This window comes from Triturus cristatus, chromosome 10, assembly GCF_964204655.1.
Source record: "Triturus cristatus chromosome 10, aTriCri1.1, whole genome shotgun sequence".
Lineage (NCBI taxonomy): Eukaryota > Metazoa > Chordata > Amphibia > Caudata > Salamandridae > Triturus > Triturus cristatus.
Genome location: NC_140593.1, coordinates 132,651,745 through 132,675,252, shown reverse-complemented (window position 1 = coordinate 132,675,252; position 23,508 = coordinate 132,651,745). Strand labels below are relative to the sequence as shown.

The 23,508-nt window shown below is 45.0% G+C and overlaps 1 protein-coding gene across 1 annotated transcript in view; it reads left to right on the top strand.

The window, feature by feature from the left end:
• ZNRF2 (zinc and ring finger 2) overlaps window positions 1-22,692 on the top strand; it is a 195,009-nt gene extending 172,317 nt beyond the window's left edge. The window contains exons 4-5 of the mRNA XM_085630632.1: window positions 19,771-19,847; window positions 20,896-22,692. Of these exons, the coding sequence (XP_085486758.1) occupies window positions 19,771-19,828 (58 nt within the window). The 3' untranslated portion in view covers window positions 19,829-19,847; window positions 20,896-22,692. The remainder of the gene's footprint in view (window positions 1-19,770; window positions 19,848-20,895) is intronic.
• The last annotated feature ends 816 nt before the right edge of the window (window positions 22,693-23,508 follow it).

The following is a 23,508-nucleotide window of genomic DNA, read 5'->3' as shown; positions in this document are numbered from 1 at the left end:
ATTTTGTATCATATACAAGGGACGTATAGATAAGCTAAGTATACCAATTAGCAATATGTCAGTTGAAGCATGTGTAAAGGGGGAGCAAAGGCACTTTACTTTACTACTAGTTAGCAGAAGTAAAGTGCACAGAGTTCTAAAGCCAGCAAAAATACAGGGTCCAGCAAAAGGTGAAAAGTCTGCAGTGACCATGAAGAAAATGTGAATTTCCTACACAGCCAATCTACAAAAAGGGTCTTCTTGTGGACCCGTCAATCTGTTGTCTAATAGTGCTACTTGATATTGAAGGTAAAATCTTTGTGAAATTAAAATTAGACAATCTGATAGAGCCATCTAGCTGCAGATTCCTTAACTTGGAATATCCCCAGGTGTCAGACTGGATCTGGAATTTTTTTTCCCAGTAGTTCCTCTGCGCGTCTGGGTGCGGCGTCGCCCGGCTCCGACCTGACGTCATCCACGGATATGACATCAATTGAGCCATACAAGTCCCTCCCGGCGCACTGACGTCAGTTTCCTTCTTTACCGCGTCCCAACGCGGATCTGGGAGAAGCAGTTCCTCTGGCATGTTTGTTGTTTTCAGGCCCTCTCAATGCCTTTTAGCTTCCGGGAACAATGTGTGATGCCTACCGGCTTCAAATAGTGCGGGATCTGTATGCGGCAGATGTCGGCGACGAATCCACACGAGATCTGTTTGTGATGCTTGTAAGAGCACCATGACTCCATGGAGTGTGACGCCTGCTGGCAGCTGAAGCCAAAGTCTCTGCGGGAACGTTGTATGAAGTTGGTGTCCGCCTGGATGTCCCGTTCAGAGTCCTCGCGGTGCCGGTCTCCATCTCCACCAGAGGGGTCCATGCGGCGCCACTCTTCTCATGCTGGGGCTCCTGTTCTTGACAGGCCCCCGAGTCGTTCCCGCAGACGTCGCTCACCTGACGCAGGTAAGCACAGAAGGAAGTCACTGAGGTGGTCGGTCTTGCATAATCGTGACGTCTGGGCTTGCTACTCTCGGTCTTTGCCGGACTCAAGCCCACATGAGCCTGCCCCCACCTACCCACCATTCCCTGGGGCGACTCGGACCCAGATGGAATGCCTATTCTAGGGCTTTGCAGGCCATCTTTGGGTCACCCCTTCTCCCTGGCATGCCTTTGGGCCCCACAGAGGGGGGTGGGGACTTGGGTCGGGGATTCACCGGCAGATTCACCCTCGGCGCCGATCGAGTGCCCTGACTTCGGTTACGAAGTTGCTGCGACGTCTGGACATAGCCCGGAGGTGCATCCCAGCCAGACGTCGGGCCCTCCTGTAGCGTCTCCGCACAGCCCTGTGGGGCTCCCTGCTTCCACGTCGGATGCAGCTGCAGCGCAGAGCTCGACCCTGAGTCGACGGCGTTCCTCCCTGCGTTTTACCACCTCAGTGGAGGTCGAGTCGACGCCGGGCGTATGAGTCCTCTCTGGTGGTGTTCGACGTTGAACCGACACCATCTCGACGTCCGTCGATGCCGGTGCCGACCCCGGCTGGTCCTCTGTTGGTAGAGGACAAGGCCCTAGACGGTTCACCACACCCAGGGTCACGGACCAGCTCCTCATTCTTCACTGTGGTTTGGTGGACGGATTAGCCTACAGCCATCTCCTACAGATGACACCGCCTAGGATAGCCACGGAGGCCAGTGCGGCGTTTGCGAGGGGGGGGGTTGCAGGGCTGCAGATATCTTGGAGGTGCATCCACCCTCGGTCTCTCTGCCTTCTGATCCTTTGTTGGATCTTCTCCACTAGGGCGCCGTGCTGACCTGGACCTGCTGCTTCGTGATGGCCGTGAAATGGCTCAGTTTTCCATCCGGTCGTCCATGGACACCACTGATTCCGTGGTTCGGGCTATGGCCAGGTCAGTAGCTCTGCGTCACCATGCCTGGCTGGTTACCCTGAAAATGTTCAGGATCATCTAAAGGATCTCCCCTCTGATAGGATCAATCTTGTTGACAGTCATGCTGACTCAGTGGTCCAGCGCCTCATGTCTGGGTTCCCATTACTTCAATAGTTTATAGTCCTCTTTGCAGAATTTTGTTTAAGTATTGTCCCTGCTTGTCTGGTATCCATCTATAGGTTCACGGCGTTATTTCCCGGACGGTTTGTGCGGCTAATCAGCCGTTTTTTCCCTTAGTTTGGCACAGCAGGGCCAGCTGTTTTCTGAATTTCCTTTTTGAGCCCTCTGTCTACGAGCTTGTCTCAAGAGGTGTCCCTTGCTTTTTGTAGGGATGTGACATACCCTATGTGGGGTATTCGTTGGCTGTTCTGTAGCTGCTCTTCCTTGCCCAGGAAGTTTCGAAAGCTCCCGTGGAGTCTTATTTGTACATTTTCTGTCCCTCTGGGGACTTGTCCTGTGGATTATACTGTGGACTTCTCACGTGGTTCCGATGAATCACTGAGGCCTAGTGGTTGAGGTCTCAGTCTCTTACTCCAAAGGTTCGATGTTAGATCCTGGTGTTTCACTGGTTGTGAGTCGTCAGTCGAAATTGCAGACCATGTTGCTTCCTCTCTTCCTACTGTTCTAGGACGGCTCCTCTGGTGAGACCTACAGGTTTGGTATGGGTCTCTCCTGGAGCTTCTGTATTGTGGCCTACAGTTGATCCGTGGTGCTCTCCTGCCTCTATGGATGCAGCCTTCTCCAGAGTATTGTTGGGTTTCTGCCACACCTGGCTGACTCCAGCGTGTTCATGTTCCCCTTTCTTGCCTTTGGCTATTCCTTCAGCTTTCGCTAGGTTCTTTAGCCAAGTTGGCGATCTTAAACTTAAGCACCTGTCCCTTGTGCGCACATCGTTCTGTCCTGCTTCTGAACCGTTTCTGTCTGTGTTCTATGCGAACACGACATGTGATTACATACTGGGTGTGTGTGCTGTCATGGGGTGCAGTGGTTTCCCTTGCGCCACTGTCTTGGCTGCGTCCTATTCTTGTGGCATTGTCTACTCTTCTTCCCTGGTGTTGGGAAGGGCTTAGGTCTTCTCTCACGGCTCAGACCCTGTCTGGGTTTTTTCCTATGGGCAGTGGAGTCTACGCCACACTGGTCACTGCTGCGTGTTGCCTTGTGCCCTTATTTCCCTCTGCCCATCCCATCCCAGGTCCTTCTATTCATTGCCATACAGAGCTCCGGTACTTCTGCTCCTGCCTTCAGTGGACATATTTGCCTAGGTTACTCTATGGCATCATGCAGTCTCTGTATATGGCTATGTACACATTCTTTCTGACACTGTGTCTTTCTGACTCCTTCGTCGTTTATGTGATGGTCAGTACTCCCGCCAGTCATGCGGGAGACCAGGTTTCCTTCCCAGGTGGGGAGGATGGTGTTTACATCGGTGCCATTGGTCCCGATTGTGCAGCTCCCTATTATTTAGGGCTGCTCTTCAAGTTTCCCCTTGTCTTTTATTGTTCATGGCTTTTCCATATATATCTATATGTATTCTGTCATGAGGGGGACACACGACAAGGCCAGCATGCTAAGTTTTCCTTGCTGCGGTTCCTGGAGTTTTGCCCCAGATTCAGTCTCTCTGTCTCTCTCTCTCTGTCTCTCTCCCTTCCTTCCTTCCTCTCCCTCCCTCATGGGAGATAGCTTTTCCTATGTGCCTGGCCTTGCCGGTGTTTTTAGCCATTGTACCACTGGGTATGGTTGGCCGGTTGACTACCTTGTGATGTACCCGCCTTCTCGGCGACGCGCAAGTGGTGTCGCTGTTCCATTTCATTGGGCTTTTTGCATTTGTGTGGTGTGGTTATGTGTATTCCTATCACCCACATACAGGTGTCTCCTGGTAGTCATGGTTCTGTGTATCTCGACATGGTGACATCTGTCCCCTGCCTTATCATTTTAAGCATCCTCTGTTGTGCATGCTCAGTTGTATACTGTTTTTGTCCCTTTTGTGGGACTTTGTTCTTGCGGATCCATGGGATCCTGTGCTCAATTTCACTTTCTTTGTAGAAGTTTGAGGCTTTCTTCTATTATGCAGTGGTCATTCTGGTTGAAAGAGGGCTTGTGCCGTCCTCTTACGGTTTGTGGTACCTTTGCTCCCCTTGCTCATACTTACATCCTGAGCTCCGTGGGTCTGGTGTCAGCCGTGCTGGCATTGCGGTCTCCACCTTGTTTTAGTCAATATTATTGAGGAATTAGTTCTCTTTGGAACTTGGTGGGTTTCAATTGCAGACCCTCCTCCAAGGGTATAGCCTTGGTATCTATTCTAAGTTAAGAATCCGCAACTAGATGTCTCTACCAGATGAGTGAGTTACTTACCTTCGGTAATGATGCATCTGGTAGAGACACAGTCTAGCCGCAGATTCCTTAACGCCCACCCAGCCTCCCCGTTCTGCGAAGACCTTACCGGGTTCGGTTCAACCCACTTGTCTCCTTACAGGTGGGTTTGGTCTTCCTGCGGGGTGGTCTGCTTCACCTCCCTCCGGGGCGTGATGTCTCATTCTGCTTATCTGTTGCTTCCACACTCATTTTTGTCCTTGGGTGCTGAAGTTATGTATCCTTCCACATTCCTCCACACTGGTTCTTCCACTGTGGGTATTTTTCATGTTCTTTTACCCTCCCTTCCACCATCATCTATTCCTTTCCCATTACTTTAGGGTCTCCTTGACTATACTGTGGTCAATTGGTTTGAGGGGCTCTTTGGCTCATTTCTGGGGTGTATGGTTGCACATTCTCTGATGTTGTAGAAATGTGGTCAATTCCCATCAGTCATGTTGTTTCAGTCTTGTTGCCCTTTACAGTTGCATCCTGTGGTTGCAAACTGCCTATCGTTTGGCATGACATTCTTTTCCAACGCTATTTTTGCCACATAGGAGGGCATGGCTTTCGCTTCTGCTAAATTGTTTCTAGGGGCGGGTACTCTGTTTTCTCCCTTCGGTCCCTTGCAGTTTTAAGTACTCTTTTCTCTGACATACATGGTGATGTTTCTCATCACTCTGTGCATTATTGTCTTTGTTTCAAAGATTTCTGATCTTTTTTTGGCACACTGTTCCCACACTCACAGATTTTGTAGTGGCTCCGCGTTGTGGCGCGGAAAACTTGCACAGTAGAAAACTGACGTCAGCGCACCGGGAGGGACTTGTATGGCTCCATTGACTTCCTATCCGTGGAGCCGAGCAACGCCACCCCCCAGCGCGCAGAGGTACTGCTGGGTAACATTTTTCCAGATCCAGTCTGACGCCTGGGGATATTCGTTAAGGAATTTGCGGCTAAACTGTGTCTCTACCAGATACATTGTTACCGAAGGTAAGTAACGCGTTTGTTAATTCTCATTTACCCATGATTGTAGCCTGTTAGGCTTACTCAGCATCCTTAGGAAGCTCAAACTCTTATCTCCCTGCTCTTGACCCAAAGGTTGCAGTGCAAGCATTGGTGGTCGCAAAGCTGGACTATGGCATTGCTACGCTGTATGGCCTGCCCAGAGTGAAAACGGCTCGCCTTAGGGTGACCTATAATGCTGCGGTCAGGCTCATAACGGGCACAAAAAAATTCAACCACATCTCTCCGTACCTGCTAGTTCTGAAATGGCTCCCATATGAAGCTCAGATTCAGCTGAAAATTGCATGCATGACACACACAGCCATCCACCTCAAGACCTTGATGTACCTCTCTCAGAAACTGGAGCTCTCATGTGGTTCAAGAGCCTCCAGAAATGCCAGCACCCTCTTACTCAAACCACAAAAATTCAAGAAATACATAGACCTATAATCGAACATTTTCAGGTATGGCGCCAAAGGATCTGGAACTCTCTTCCTCCCCCCGAAGTCAGGGTGATCCCTTCCACTGTCCTCTTCAAATCACAAGTTAAAGGGCTCTTAATGAAGAAATATCTGCCTCATTCTGCCTTCCCCACTTGACTCCCGGGACATTCAACGCTGTTTTGTGTCCTAGATGCTAGGCTCATAAGAATGTTGGACATTCTAAGTCTATGTACTTTTCGATATGTTGATCATTTGTGTTTGCATGTACTCGTCCTACTGGACAATCTGTAAAGCGCTCTGATACCCTCGGTTGTCATGTTCGCGCTATATAAAACTTTCAAAATAAATAAATAAGGCACACAGGATTCCTTTAAAGGTGCGACCCTGGTCCATATACTTGTTTGTGATCTTGTTTACTACTGAGAAAAAATAAGGACATCTATACACGTTTTGTGGGTTATAGTAAAGTTTTTGATCTAATCAATGTAAGTTATAGCAAAAATTGTAATTTTGCGGAGGTAGATCAACCACTGGTGAATGTGATTATTAAACTTCACTGCAACACATGGCTTAGAATCTAATGAAAAGGCACTAACTCCAGAAGTTAACATTTTGTAACTGCTTGAAACTTTGGTGTATTCTCGCTTCATTATTTTTTTGCATTTACATGGCACTTCTATCTCCAAAGCTGAATCGAATACAATCTCTTTCCAGAAGCGTAGGACATCATCTAGTCAATAACTTGGCGTATGTGGACTAGGGGTGGGCGCAACTCATGTGATTCAGCTTAGAGTAATCGTGCAGAATTATGCACGAATGCACTTTGTGCTAAGAAATGGTGCTTAATGCAACAGAACACAAATAGCAAATGCGAGCAGCCGCTTGCACCCGCAAAATGTGCTGTTGGGGTATAATTTTCACCCCACTTAACCCGTCAATTAGCGCTATTTTCTTATCACAAAATACCCCCCTCATGTCCAAAGTGAGCATGAGAAGGTATTTTGTGCAAATAAATAGCACTCAATGTGCTGTTGGGGTAGGTTTTTCCTCCCAACTAACTCCTTGCATCTAGCACTATTGTTGTTTTTAAAGCAAATACACCTTTACGTACAAAATGGAAGAAATTTTTCATTTTGCAGTAAAAAATAGTGCTTGATGCAGCAGAACAACAATCGTGAGCCCTAGAGGCCACTAAATGTGCTCTCAGGATAGGACTGTTTTCCCCCAAATTCTATTTTCATTACGCAAGCAGGTTTAATTGCGTTATCGGCAACTCGGCATCAAAGACTATGTGGAATTAGCAAAATTACTCTGCTTATGCCAATGTAATTAAAAGTTTGCTCGGGCCGAATGTAGGCAACCTTGTATTGCTGACAAGATCCCTAATTTGTCTTTGAAGACTGTCAGTAGTGCTGCTATAAAACAATGCAATCAAAATGTTGAAAGGTAAACAATTTGTAGTATTCTGGATAATTTAATAAGTTAACCTGGAACATGGGCAATCTCTCCATAGAGCAGGTGGCTTGCTATTGTTACCTAGGAGAAATGAGGGGAGAATGCATCTTATGTACTTCGAACAAAAAACTGTTGACTCATTGAGCCATTTTATGACCGGCTCTGGGGGAAGGCAGACTGAAGATTGCATCCTTAGCTGAATGTTATAACTATAAATGCCATTTAAAAGTTACACCACGTGGGATGGGTGGATTCCTTCCGTAAGAAGTCCCACCGTGGTCGTCTGTTACACCAAAGGTGAGTTCATAAGGATTGCATTTGGTGCGAGTTATGGTTTGCATGGCTTTTGTGCGAGTTATCGATTGTGGAGCTAACAATATTTGGTGTGTGTATATATGTGTGTGTGTCTGTGTGTCTGTGTGTCTGTGTGTGTGTGGGTGTGTGTGTATGTATACATTATATATATATATATATATATATATATATATATATATATATATATATATATATATATATTCACTGAAAAAACCATAGGTTTCACACACGTTATAGTTAGCTGGGCATTTCACTCGTGAAAAACCAATGAAATTCCCCCGTTATAGTTAGGTCAGATAACTATAACTCGCGCGACCGCCACTCTATCACAAGGATGATGTCATCGGTGATGTCATGAGTAATGCCACTGACCATGTCATGAGTGATGTAATATGTGACGTCATGAGCACTGGATTGCGGTTTTTTAAGTGAATTTGCAAGGTTTTTTAAATGCTAATTCCTAACTATAACGTGTGTGAAACCTATGGTTTTTTCAGTGAATTTGTACGGTTTTTTAAATGCTAATTTATGTATTTATTTACCTCGCTCTACATTTAACCCCATCACGGTGAGGGACTCTATCGATATTTTTAACGAGCAAGTCATCAATGGCATCAAGAAACTTAATTACGCTGTGAACTCCAAGATTGGCACTAAGAGGAACATAAAAAAAGTGCAATACCAACAACTAATGAGTAAGCTAAAAAAAGACAAGGAGGTAATCATCCGCAATTCAGACAAGGGCGGCAACATTGTGCTGTTGGATAGAAAAAACTATGTGGATGAAGCGATGTCTCAACTAAAGGATCGGGAATGTTACACGCGGTGCGATCATCAGATACTTAAGAACATGTACAAGGTTTTTGCAATGAAACTGTTGGCCTGGAAAAGTGCAGATCTAATAACTGATGATGAGTACAAATACATGCGCAATGATAATCCTACGATTCCGATCATGTACTTTATACCTAAAGTACATAAAAATCCATTGCAACCACCAGGAAGACCAATAATCTCAGCTCGCAACAGCCTACTGGAAAACACATCGAGATATGTGGACTTTTTTCTCCAACCCTATGTACAAACTTTGCCCTCTTACATACGTGATACTGGTGATTTCCTCTCCAAAATCAAAGACTGTGAGTGGCACAATGAGTATCAATTAATGACTTTAGACGTTACATCACTCTATACGTCAATTAATCATCAAGATGGACTACGAGCAATGAGACATTTTCTTGCAAAGAGGGGTGCCCCATTTGAAGACCATAGTAACATATTAGCCAACATGGTTGAGTTCTGTCTTACCAATAATGTGTTCCTCTTTGAAAATGCTTTATATCAACAACAACGAGGTGTAGCTATGGGGGCCAGTTTCTCTCCCAGCTATGCATGTTTGCATATGGGCTGGTGGGAGGAACTGGTCCTGACACAACGACACTCCATACAAGTCAGTAACAACATAGTGAAATGGGTGAGATTTATTGATTACCTTTTCATAATTTGGAGAGGCAGCACCTCTGACGCTACTCTATTTGTGGACAGTCTTAATCAGAACAGCCTAAATTTAAAGTTTACATCAGATATCAGCTCAAGGTCAGTCAACTTTTTAGACGTGCAGGTCTATATCAAGGAGGGTCAGATCCACACTACATTACACAGAAAGTTAACAGCTGGCAATTCAACGCTGCATGCCAGCAGTGCACACCCGCAGCACCTCATACAGAGCATCCCTTATGGGGAGATGCTGCGCCTCAAGCGTATCTGTAGTGACCCTATTGATCTTAGACAGGAACAGGCCGCCAGTAAAAGCAGATTTCTGGCAAGAGGATACTCGAAAAAGATTATTGACAGAGCAATTGAAAAAACTAATAGTCTTGATAGAGCAACCCTTTTACAAACAAAAGGAGTAGCCAAGGGAACTGAGGATCAATTTAGATTTATCCTCAACTACAGCAAACAGGGCAGAACCCTTAGAAATCTAATCAATAAAAATTGGCCTATAGTGTTGGGGGATCCCACCATAGGCCACTTGCTCCCCAAAAGAGCGTCAATAACCTTCAGCAGAGCGCCATCTATGCGGGATGCATTAGTCAGAAATGACTTGGAAAATCAGACTCAAGTCACCTGGCTAAGCCAAAGAAAGGGGTTCTATCGATGTAAATCATGTAAGGCATGCCAACAGGGCGTTAACACAACTGCCTTCAAGACACCTTTTGCCAAAGAAGAAATCCCGATCTCCAAATACCTAACCTGCAAAACAGATCATGCCATTTACGTGCTGGAGTGCCCCTGTGGACTTAGGTATGTAGGTAGTACTATCCTACAGGGGCACAAGAGGGTACTCCAGCACCTAAGGGCAATTAAGAATTCTGACCCAGCTTATCCTGTCGCCAGACATTTTGAGGACCTTCACAAGCCCGATCCCACTCTGTTAAAATATTTTTTGATCGACAGTATTCCACACAAAAAAAGAGGGGGAGACAGGGTCAGAGCGCTCAGACAATTAGAAACCAGATATATTCTTAATCTGGATACTAAGCACCCTAATGGCCTCAACCAAACCGAAGATCTTTACACGTGTTTGTGAATCTCTACCAACCATATCCTTTGTCATAACCAAATCGGGGTAAAATCAGAATAAGCAGCTTTATGTCCAATAATCGAAGTTTTTTGGGATAAATTAGATCAATTTAAGGAAAACTGAGACCTATAAGAAGGAATATCATGTTCATACTCTAATTTTTCCCTTGCTGTTTTTGCACATGTGCTCTTCTCTAATACCACACATACACATCGGGTTCTTCTTCTTTTTAAACCAAGCAAAAAATCATTTTTTGAATTTGGAGATAAAAAGCACACATAGCACTTAGCACTATAGGAAAGAAAAGGGATTTTCATTTGTTTTTCTTCTCCCCACGCACACTTACCCCCACATGCTAACAAGAAAATATGAGGTTGTTACAATATCGATCAGGACTCTTTGTTTGATTTCACCATAGTGTCTATAATACAAATCTACGTTGTCACCTGGTATTTATACCTGGACGAAGGGATGGCACCTATATATGCTGATATACACATTTACGTAAATGAGTATGGCCATAAAGATGGAAAAGGTTTTCTTCTTGACACAGCAGCAATATTTATGCTTTTTAGCTTATTTATTTAAATGAGTGACTTTTTAAATTTGACTGACTGTGTCTAAATTAAAATGTAGAAACCGGCCACACAAATCTATACATTACACGGACAAGGTAGATTATTGTAGATATTTTAGCATTGTTGTAACAATTTTAACAATTTGCTATTTTGCACACTTAATGTGAGAATTTGAAAATGTATAAAACTCACATGTGAAATTTCCTCTGTCTATGATCGTACTGAACCTCTTGGGCATGTCCCCTTTAAATGAATTGTAAAAAAATGTAAAAAAAACGCAACTTAAGACACCGCGAGATGTGTAGCGCGTCATGTGATCAAGGTCCTTCCGGGACCGAAACGCGTCATGTCGATCGTGTGAGCTGAGGCTGAATAAAATCTTTTAATGGCGTAATGAAGTTTGTGGTCCGCACTCTGATTTGAGGCAGTAGATACTTCGGCTGCTTTTGGAGACTTAGCGCGATATATATATATATATATATATATATATATATATATATATATATATATATATATATTCACTGAAAAAACCATAGGTTTCACACACGTTATAGTTAGGAATTAGCATTTAAAAAACCTTGCAAATTCACTTAAAAAACCATAGGTTTCACACATGTTATAGTTAGCTGGGCATTTCACTCGTGAAAAACCAATGAAATTCCCCCGTTATAGTTAGGTCAGATAACTATAACTCGCGCGACCGCCACTCTATCACAAGGATGATGTCATCGGTGATGTCATGAGTAATGCCACTGACCATGTCATGAGTGATGTAATATGTGACGTCATGAGCACTGGATTGCGGGCGCGCGAGTTATAGTTATCTGACCTAACTATAACGGGGGAATTTCATTGGTTTTTCACGAGTGAAATGCCCAGCTAACTATAACGTGTGAAACCTATGGTTTTTTAAGTGAATTTGCAAGGTTTTTTAAATGCTAATTCCTAACTATAACGTGTGTGAAACCTATGGTTTTTTCAGTGAATTTGTACGGTTTTTTAAATGCTAATTTATGTATTTATTTATTTATTTTTAAGTTTTTTCACCGTGCGCGTACCTCCAGTAAGTGCCACAGAGCTGCGTTGCATAGAGGTGTAAAAAGGGGCGTGGCCTCAGAACACCTGTCTGCCACGCAGCTCCCTGGCGCATACTGGAGATACCTGTTGGGCTAGTTGGCCCTCAGGGACCCTCAGTATTGAAGGAATTAATTCCCCAACTTACAACTGGCCAGGGGGCGCGTTTGCAGAGTGCGTATGCTAATTCCTAACTATAACGTGCCTGAAACCTATGTTTTTTTCTGTGAATATATATATATATATATATATATATTTATTCTTTTTTTTTTTTTTTTTCGGGTGCGCGCACTCGGTGAATTTTTTTTTAAAAATATGAATCTTTTTTTTTGCCCTACAAGGTCCTACTGTGACCCCCTTACAATGCCTAGTGGGTCAATATCTCCCCACTCTGCCCCCTTTACACGTTCTCCCCCTTTGTTTCTCACCCCCTCTTTATGCGAGAGACAAAATGGCGACCGCCGCTTCCTGATTTCCACTGATTCGAATGTTTACTTACTTCTAACAACCAATCAGAAGTGCGCTCGCGCACTGCCGAGTGCGCGCACCCAGCGCGTACGCTGTGCGCTTACAGATATATATATTGTTTTAAATGCTTTTTTTCTCTGGAAATACTGAACAGATTTACACCAAACCTGCAAAAGGCACTTCATGGACCTTTTAGCTACCTCTCTGCCAAATTTCACATAATTATGTTAAGCCGTTCAGGCTGTAGCTGCGACTAAAGTCCCTATGGAAAAATCCATGGGGAAAACGTGTTTTGGGACCCCCCCTTTTTCTCAGCCCCCGCTTTACGAATCACCCCGAGACTTCCAGGGTAGGAGCTGAGCGGAGCGCCCCATTAGTTTTGAAAATTTCGCGAGGAATCGTCAACCGGCGCCAAAGTTATTCAAAATAGAATTTTGAGATTTCCTATGGAAACTCGGTCCTAACTATAACTATCTACTGGCGACCGCCAGTAGATGATAATATATATATATATATATATATACAATGATTGCTATATTTGCACATAATTTTGCGGATTTTTGCACATCTTTTCTGTATTTGCACAGATAATGACATATGCATTTATTTCCTGCTATGTTTGCACATGATATGCGTCATTTGCACATAATGTATGAGGAGTGTTTCTCGTTTGATTCCCTTCCACCAATTATCATGGCTATATCCTAACGCAGTGCAGGCATTCTACCCGGATTGCGGCTATATGATTGACAGCAGCGTAATTTGTTTGACAATCCGGGTTTGAATCTGCTTTAATATTCAATTTATTATATTTCTTTGAATTGATGGTGAAATCGTTATGTACAGCCATATGTGAGTATTTTGTCTGTCTACACGTAACTGAGGCCACGGCACCTTTAAATAGCCACGTTCAGTTTATGCTAATCATGTGATCAAGACCGCTGTGTCGGTCGAAACGCGTCTGAACCTATACTTTGTTTAAAATAAATCGAGCATGAAAACCTGAACCAGCATTTGAGTGTCCGTGTCTTTTGGGAGTACCGGCTGGTGCTTCGGAAGGAGGATTCGAGATAGAGAGAGAGAGATATATATATATATATATGTATATGTATATGTATATTCACTGAAAAAACCTCTGCTGATGCTAATACTGTATTTAGACACTTATTTACCCATGTCTTCTTCCATTAATTTTTAGCTATACATATATTACAAATATTTTTTTTCCATAAAGACACATATGTCATCAGCAGAGGATTGCGGTCGCGTGAGTTATAGTTGCCTGCACTAACTATAACGGGGGAATTTCAATGGTTTTTTATCAGTAAAATGTCCGCTAACTATAACTTGTGTGAAACCTATGGTTTTTTCAGTGAATTTGCAAGGTTTTTTAAATGCTAATTCCTAACTATAACGTGTGTGAAACCTATGGTTTTTTCAGTGAATTTGTGAATGCTAAGTTACTTTACGCAGTTAGTGCCGTGCACGCAGGGTGGGCACGCGGTGCGCTACGCGCACCGCGTGCCCACGTTACGCTAGATGGGCCATGTACGCACGATGCGCTTCGCGCACCGTCCGCACACGGAGGCCGTATTAGGCGCATCGTTGTTAAAGGTTATCTATTGATTGTTAAAAGCCTTATTAGGCCATGCACAAAATGTGCCCATCGGGCACCTTTTACACACGGGGTGTGGAGAGCATGGATATTGGTTTTTTTTTTAAATTATTTTTTACCGTACGCGTACGGTAAGCGTAATCGGCGATTTTTCGAAAATTTACAAAATTTAATTTTTGCCTTTGTGGGTTCTTTGAGGACACCTTAAACATGACTGGGTGGTTGGGAGCTGTCTAGCAAGCCTCTTTTATTGTTTTCCGAGTTTGCTTTTCCTCCACTCCCCTCAGAGTGCGAGAGAGAAAATGGCGGCCGACACTTCCTGGTTTCGACCGATTCGAATGTTTACTAAGATCTAACAGCCAATCAGAATCGCGCTCGCGCACGTCACCGTACGCGTACGGTAAGCTTACCGTAAGCGCACGGTAAGCGCACCGTAAGCTGGCTCAGATATATATATTGATTTAAATGCTATTTTCTCAGGAACTACTGAACAGATTTACACCAGACCTACAAAAGGCATTTCCTTGACCTGAGGACTACCTCTCTGCCAAATTTCAAGTAACTCTGTTCAGCAGTTCGGGCTGTAGCTGTGTCTAAAGGTCCTATGGAAAAATGCATGGGAAAAACGCGTTTTGGGACCCCCCTTTTTTCTCAGCCCCCGCTTGACGAATCCCCCCGAGACTTTCAGGGTAGGAGCGGAGCGTAGCGCCCCACCTATTTTGAAAATTTCGCGAGGATTCGTCGACCGGCGCCAAAGTTATTCCAAATAGAATGTTCCGGATTTCCTATGGTAAGAGGGTCCTAACTATAACTACCTACTGGCGACCGCCAGTAGGTAATATATGTATATATGTATGTGTGTATATATATATATATATATATATATATATATATATATATATTACACTACAATCTACTGGCGGTCGCCAGTAGATAGTTATAGTTAGGACCATGTTTCCATAGGAAATCTGAAAATTCTATTTTGAATAACTTTGGCACCGGTTGACGAATCCTCGCGAAATTTTCAAAACTAAAGGGGCGCTACGCTCCGCTCCTACCCTGAAAGTCTCTAAAAATAAATACATAACTTAGCATTTAAAAAACCGTACAAATTCACTGAAAAAACCATAGGTTTCACACACGTTATAGTTAGGAATTAGCATTTAAAAAACCTTGCAAATTCACTGAAAAAACCATAGGTTTCACACATGTTATAGTTAGCTGTACATTTCACTCGTAAAAAACCAATGAAATTCCACGTTATAGTTAGTGCAGGCAACTATAACTCACGCGACCGCAATCCTCAGTTGATGCTAATACTGTATCTTTAGCCATACATATATTACAAATATTTATTTTTCATAAAGACACATGTCATCAGTGATGTAATATCTGACATCATCAGCAGAGGATTGCGGTCGCGTGAGTTATAGTTGCCTGCACTAACTATAACGTGGAATTTCATTGGTTTTTTACGAGTGAAATGTACAGCTAACTATAACATGTGTGAAACCTATGGTTTTTTCAGTGAAAAAAAAAAAAAAAATATATATATATATATATATATATATATATATATATATATATATATATATATATACACAAAAGAATCCAAACTTTTTACAGAAGTATCCCAATACTCGAGGCTTCTGAAGTAGGAAACGGACACCAATTAGTGCTATTTCTTTTTTATTTTCTTGCAGTGAATGCCGCCATGATGCGTTTCGGGCTCTCAAGCCCTTGATCACAATATATATATAATCTCCAATCAAGGAAAGCTGCTTCCTCTCTATGCAGTGCAGGCGCCTTGCAGTAGGTACCAGAACCAGCCAATTATAATATTCTAAGTTCCACAAGAGAATTCCAGTCAGAAGAACACACTAGTTGTCTGTAATGTATTTCACCGTGATGAAGATTAGTGGCTCATTTTTTCTTCACAGCCTTTGTCACAAAAGCATGTCTTTAAACTGCATTGTGGTGAAATACATTGCGGAAAGCTGGCGTTTTTTTTTTACTTGAATTTTCACCAGGTACTTGAAATATTATAGGTAGATATATATATGTATGTATGTATGTATGTAGATAGATGGTCGGAATCCATCAGTAGATCTTGCGGAGGGTGTTGAAGCACGTGGAGGAGACTGCGTTGACTTGTTTGGTCATGGAGAATTTCGAGTCGAGGATGACTCCCTGGTTGCGTGCGTGGTCGGTGGGGGCCCGGGGGGACCCCAGTGAAGTGGGCCACCAAGAGTCGTCCCATGCGGAGGGGTTGGATCCGAGGATGAGGATTTCCATCTTGTCTGTGTTCAGTTTGAGGCGGCTGTCCTCCATCCAGTCGGCGACGGCTTTCATTCCCTGGTGGAGGTTGGATTTGGCGGTGACAGGGTCCTTTGTGAGGGAGAGGATCAGCTGAGTGTCGTCGGCATATGAGATTATGTTGAGGTCGTGCTGTCGGGCGATGCATGCTAGAGGTGCCATGTAGACGTTGAACAGTGTCGGGCTGAGGGAGGATCCTTGAGGGACGCCACAGATGATCTTGGAGGCCTCGGAACGGAACGGGGGAGGCGGACTCTCTGCGTTCTGCCGGAGAGGAAGGAGGTGGTCCAGTCCAGGGCCTTGTTGCGGATCCCTGCGTCGTGGAGGCGCGTGCGTAGTGTGAGGTGGCAGACTGTGTCGAAGGCGGCGGAGAGGTCCAGGAGGATGAGGGCAACCGTCTCGCCATTGTCCAGCAGGGTCCTGATGTCATCTGTGGCGGCGATGAGGGCGGTCTCTGTGCTGTGGTTGCTGCGGAATCCTGACTGGGAGGGGTCCAGGATGTTGTTGTCTTCGAGGTGACGGGTGAGCTGGATGTTGACTATCTTCTTGATGACCTTTGCTGGGAACGGAAGCAGGGAGATGAGTCGGAAGTTCTTGAGGTTGCTTGGATCCGCCTTCGGTTTCTTCAGTAGGGCGTTTATCTCTGCATGCTTCCAGATCTCAGGGAAGGTGGTGGTCTCGAAGGACAGGTTGATGGTTTTGTGCAGGTGGGGAGCGGTGGACTTGCTGGCTTTGTTGAAGATGTGGTGTGGGAGAGGGTCGGATGGGGATCTGGAGTGGATTGTTCCCATGGTCTTGATTGTGTCCTCGATGCTTACGTTGGCCCAGGTTGTCAGGGTGTCGTGGGCGGTGGGTTCGGTGTGGTGTGGTGTGGTCGGCGGGGTCGTCCGGGGTCTGAAGCTGTCATGGATTTCGGTGATTTTCCGGTGAAAGAAGGTGGCGAGGGAGTCGCACAGGGCTTGCGATGGTGGGATGTCGTTGGCGTTGGAGCTGGGGTTGGAGAGTTCCTTTACGATGGTGAAGAGCTCCTTGGTGTTGTGTGCGTTGTTGTCAAGGCGGTCTGTGAAGGAGGTGCTTTTGGCGGTCCTGATGAGGTGGTGGTGGTTGCGAATGGCATCTTTGTGGGCAGCGCGGCTGTCTGGCGTCTTGTTGTTGTGCCAAATGTTTTCCAGTTTCCTGCAGGTGCGTTTGGAGTTGAGTAGTTCCAGGATGAACCAGCTGACTCTTCTGCTGGTGTCTGTGTTGGTGGGGTTTTTCAGTGGAGCGATGGTGTTGGCGCAGTCGTTCATCCAGCGTTCGAGGGCGAGTCGCCCTTCATCCGGGTTGGTTGGGGTCGTCGGGGGGGTTTGAGTGCGAGGTTTGTTTGTAGTTGTTCTTCAGTGATTTTGCCCCAGCGGCGGCGGGGGGTCTGTAGGGTGCGGTGGTGTGTGGGCGGTTTACGGAAGGAGAAGTGGATGCAGTGGTGGTCTGTCCAGGTGAGTTCGGAGACGTGGCTGAAGGTGACGTGGGGGCTTGAGGAGAAGATGGCATCTAGCACGTGGCCGGCGTTTTGGGTCGGCGTCGTGACAACCTGTTTCAGTCAGAGGTTGGCGATCAGGGTGGAGGAGTTGCTGTCGTTGTTTTCCATGTGAAAGTTCAGGTCTCCGAGGAGGATGTAGTCGGTGGAGGTCAGCGCATGCGTGCTGATGAGGTCGGCGATGGGGTCGCAGAATTGAGGCCGGGGTCCTGGAAGTGTGTAGATGAGGGTGCCTCTTAGGGTGGTCTTTGGGTTTGTGTGGATCTGGAAGTGCATGTTTTCGGCGGTGCTGAGGGTGTCGTTGGTGTTTGTTGAGATCTTGATGGTGTTTTTGTGGACGATGGCGATTCCTCCTCCGGCCCTGTTGGTGCGGTCTCTGCGGGTGATCTTGTACCCGTCTGGGATGGCTATGGCGATGTCTGGCGAGGAGTTTTCGTTCATCCAGGTCTCTGTTAGGAAGGCAACGTCCGGTGATGTGGTGTCAAGTAGGTCCCAGAGTTCGACGGCGTGTTTGTGTGCGCAGAGGGTGTTAATCAGGATGCATCTAAGCTGGTTGGCTTCCGCTGTGGTGAGTGTCTTGGAGCTTTCGTGGCAGGAGAAGCTGCAGTTCCGGTAGGTGAAGGAACCGTGGGTGTGCCTCAGGGCAGCCTTGCAGCAGGTGTGGTTCTTCCTGGGTTGAGAGAGATGAGGGTCTTGGCGTCGTAGCGGAGGTGGTCGACCTGGCAGGTGCGAGGGCCAGGGGTTCTGGCGCTGGGCGCGGTCCAGGCACGGACGGGCGCAGACGGGTTTGCCTTAGGCACGCCAGCGGTGCGCCCGCTGCGCGCGGCCGCACAGCGGCCGCCATATATGGGGAGGTGGGGAGGGAGGAGCAGCTGGGAGGCGGGAGGCGAGGGACGGGTGTGGCGAATGGACGCGGATGGGGCAGGGCCGCAGGGGAGGCAGCGGCGGGGACTGAGGACGGGAGACCGGCGCGGGGCACCGAGGAGCGAAAGGAGTACAAAAGCAAGGGGCACAGAGCAGGCGGCGATCAGATTACAGAATACAGGGGCAGAAAGCAGAGCGGCGAGCGGGATACAGAAAGCAAAGTACAAGGGGCACAAAGCGGCGCGGCGAGCGGGGGGCAGGGGGCACAGAGCAAAGCGGCGATCAGGATATGAAATACAGGGGGCACACAGCAGAGCGGGGGCAGGGGGCACGGACAAATTCAGGAACAGAGCAACGGCAGCAAAAGGAAACGGAGCAAAACGAAACAGTGAACAGCGAACCTAAAGGCCACCACTGGCCACCAAGGATGAGGCGCAGGTGGAAGCCTGCAGGTGGAGGAGGGCCTCGAATTCACCGGTGGTGGCAACAGCAGCGATCGGCGAGCAGCGACTAAGGGGGTGCAGGCGGAGCTACAGCGGGGGGGGGGGGCGACCTACCAGGAGGTCAAGGGTCTTAGCCCAGTGCAAGTCACCAACCTGACTCGCTGCATGTTTTAATGAGCCAGTCCTCTCAGTGACGCCGGTCCCTGCTACGTGACTGGAAACTGGAGAAAAGAGTGGAGGAGAGAAGAGGGGTGGTGAGGAAGAGTCTTCTGGCAGGTGTGACAATGGTTTCTTTCCATTGAACCATTTGGACACACAATACTGGATTTTGATAGCCTGTAGCAGAAAAGCCTTGGGCAAGACATGGCATGCTTACAACTTGGAGAATGGTGACTACCATAGCGTGAAAAGATGTGGTCTGTGTCTAAGGTGGTGTTCACTCAAATGTAGGCTTTTCCACCTGGTCAGAAGTGTGTGATCTTTGGCAAAACTGTGCAACAGTTCTGCCAAGTCCAAGGCATCTTCACTGAACCAGACATACAAGTGCAAAGCATTTCTCAGTAGCCCAAGGACATTGACTCGATGCTATGGCTTCTGCAGCTATGTTAACACTGGACCGATAACCCTTTCATGCCTTCAAGAACTTGGTCAGTTGAAACATTGGGCCTACATTTTGCTCTGTTTACTTTGTGGGCTTTGTTTTCTAAGTTTCTGGTTTCCCTGTTCCAAACCACATGTGATGAAACTGGTTTATTTTCTACCTTTAATGTTCAACGCTTACTATGAAAATCCGAAATTGTAACCTATTCTTTTGTATCTCTGATCCCTTACCAGGTGCATAGATGAATGGTTTGAAGTAAACAGATCATGCCCGGAGCACCCTGCAGATTAAGGACATCTGGTTTGCATAGGTAATTTACTTGAAATTTAGGAAAGCCTAACGTTGTCTGGGGCTTGATAGTTCAGCTTAGTGTTTAATGACTTTGTACCTCCTCTGTCCTGATTTTGAATAGTGATTGAGTGCAATTAATCCAATTTGCCTACTCTTGGCTTCCAACCTATTGTTGGATATTCAGATTCCTCACGTAGCCATGACCCGAGAACTCTATGGTACTACAACCCTGAGCCTCTGACTTGCAGGAGCGTGGTGACTTACTGCCTCAGTCGGTGTGCAATCTGGACTGGGTGATTGTTTTCAAACAGGCAGTCTTCATTGCTTGTCTGATCCAAAATAGGATATCCCTTCGATGTCTGCGTGTCGATAGTCTTTAATGGCCAGGACTCCGTTCCATGCACCCAGTAAAGAATTCCCATGATGGGGGATCTAGGATTACAGACACCGTTTCTTCGTTGGCCTCAGTTGTTACAGTTCAGTGTTTGTGCCGACACGCTAGCCTTCCTCACGGGAATGGGAGCGTTGCTCTTGTAGTGAAGTGCCTCTGGCGATCCCCCGTGAGGTTTTATCCTCTATATTGCTATAGTGAATAAAAGACCGGCATCTATCATGTAGTGTGAAACACTTTACGCCAAGAGAAACTTACACCACAAATCCTCCATTCCGGAGGAAGTCCACACTAGAAGAGCGGCCCATGCAAGGCTGTGGTATGAAGACCACCGCAAGGAAGTGCTCATTCGTATCTGAAGTATTACTGCCTTTGGGTGCTGACGCTCTGAGACTTTGCTTGGAGTTTCTGTAACCTAAAATGTGGGGATCCCCCAGTGAGGATTTGCCTACCCACGTCTTCCTTTGATTCTTGAGATTAAGTTACTTGATATATAGGGTTGCTTGTAGACCGTGCTGTGTAGTGTGACATAGTAATGAATCTTGTCTGGGGACAGAAGGTTTATCACTGCATTGTTTTCAGTCCCCTTTGACATTGATATATTCACCTTTATTTATTTACTTTACAGACGGTGTGTTGCTGTGTTAAGACAGTTTCTCTTGTTTCTCCATTGTAGGTTTTCTCGTGAGTTTTCTACACTGAATAATGTGATGGAAGCCCAGAATATATTCGAAAATTCTTTTTAAAAGAAGTCTAATTTAAACCACGCCTGAGATCTCTGTGAGTTCCCGTGGAAGTTGAGGTTTCACAAATGGACCCAATCATGTTGCATTATTAGCCCCCAGCAGGCCGGCTGTATGTCAGGAGCTCAGTGTGCCAAACACGCATTTTAAGGACACACACAGGGATTAAAAATGCTGCAAATTGCTGTCAAATCATATCTTCTCAAAGTTACTGTCGATGAACGTTTTATATCTCAAGGCCAAAGTTAACCTTTTCTTATTATGAACACTTTTTGTTTTATTTAGTTGGATTCCGCTCCAAGCAGACCATTGTTCTGATTTTTTTTCCCCACACGAAAGTTGTTCTCGAGTGAAAATGCTATAAAATCTTTAGCTGTGGGTGACGGCGTTTCTCAGTGAAAGTATATTCATCTCATATGCTTCAGTCTAAAAAAAAAAAAAAGCCAAATTTCTTTTATATTAGTTTCCTCTCAAATAAACACCGTGTTCTCCTATACTAAATGGTGTTTCAAGGACAGAAATGGGATAACGTTTGTATAAAATTGCCTTTTTCAATGTAATATATTCTAACGAGACCCTAATATTTCTCCATGTGAAATTGAAGTGCTAACCAGACGTAATTGAAAGTTTACTTAATTCACGGTCTACAGCCATGCAAATTGTTGTTAAAATTTGGCAAGTTTTGCAGTAAATTGTACACTTATTGTTTTTTTTTTTCTAAAATATACGTCACTGTTTTGAGAACATGTTAAAAGGGTAGTTTCGATAGACCAAAACTGTTGTATATTTTCACTTGAGCTACTCTGACATTGCAAGTTGCTTCAAGACTCCGGGACGGATACGGACATAATATTTGGGGGTGGGGGGGCAGGCAACAGATGCGCTGAACGTACTAGGATCACCTGGAGTCAAACTGAAGCCATGGAAAGCTCCTCGAAGCGGTAACATGTACCCTGATATCTGCTAGCTGGTTGTTCTCCATTCTGTTCATCGATGGGAGGCAGTTGTGACATCCCTAATCCTCTAGCTATGCAATCTTCAAACGATTGAGAATGCTGACTTGAAAGTTCTGCAAGTTAGGGTTATTCATGCAACGGGTATTAAAAAACAAAATGGCATTTCTAGAATTGACCGTCTTGTGTCCACGCACGGCCCTTAGAAATGTCCAACGCTGTCTTTGGAGAATACTGGAATGGAGGTGGACATTGAGAAGAGTTTCCCTGTCACTGCAGATTCTTGGGACTAAAGTGATGAAAGAAAATGTGCATTAATGGTGTATTTTTCAATCAATTTCATATTTGAAAGAATCTTTTTACCTTGTGTGATGAACAGCCATAAGTTCTCAAATGGTACAATCCTTTCTTTTGAACACGCCTGTGTTACTGTATAATTGATTGATGTATTTCTATTTTAATATCATATCATATATATATATTTGTGGTCCCAGCAATACCCCCACTGAAACCTAGGTTGTGTAGGTGGTAAACTATTTAACAATTAAGTTAAAAATAAATTCTTGAAATGCTCGCTACCTACGCGTTACTGAAAAGACGTAGGCACTTCAAAGCATAGCATTATATTTTTTTAATTAAACAGTATTACGCGCTAATTTCTGCTTTCAACCTACAGGGATTTTTTTTCAAAAAAATACATTCAGAAATTAGTAGTGTTGTTCACAACTGCCACAGCAAAAATAAAAGATGTGATCGCAAGTGGGTATAAAGTGCAAATATTGTGGATTGTTGTTTCTATTTATGTGCCCATGTGTTGTGTTGTTACCTCCCCGTTCATACCTCGAATAAGCTCCAGTCTGAGATTTTTTTCATAAGAAAAAAAATTCCTTTTCCAACCATCATCACCCGGGTTTTTTTTATAGACCGTGCACTTTTTGTGAGATTAATTAAACCACTTCTTCATAGCTAAGCAATTCTTTCTGCTCCACATGTTAATTTGAATGGAAGATGTTAAACGCTTGTTACCGGCATTGATTTACTTTTGTTTCTTACAAAGGTGTCTGTAGAAGTCGGGGATAGTGTGTTGTCTGTTTTATTGCAAATCTTTGATACCCTTTACTTCCGTTTATTTTGAGGATAAGTGGGGAAAGAGGGATTGATTTATTCTTTTTCCATGTTTTTTTTCCTAGATCTGTAAACTTAATTTCTCCCCAACTTTTCAAAACTTGTTTTTTTAAGGGGTGGGATTTCCGGCCGCACGTTTCTTTTACATTTATCATGTTGCTCTTCAGTTTTGTTTTGGGAAACCCTGAAATTAGAAAGCCAGCTATTTTTCCTGGTATCACTGTGTACTATTAATTATTATGAATAGCAAATTCCTAATGAAGTGAAATATAAAATATGCCGTTTTTTGTAGGTTGCCTATTGGAGAACACAGATTTATGTGCTGGGCGTGCCTTCAGTATTGGAGAACGATGGTGACAAACGTATGAAATATGTACCGAGCTGAGACATTCTGGTTCTGCTCCTTATCCCCTTAGCGTGTTCAAAAGCCAAAGATTGGATATGGGTTCAACTCCAGTTGTCCAATCA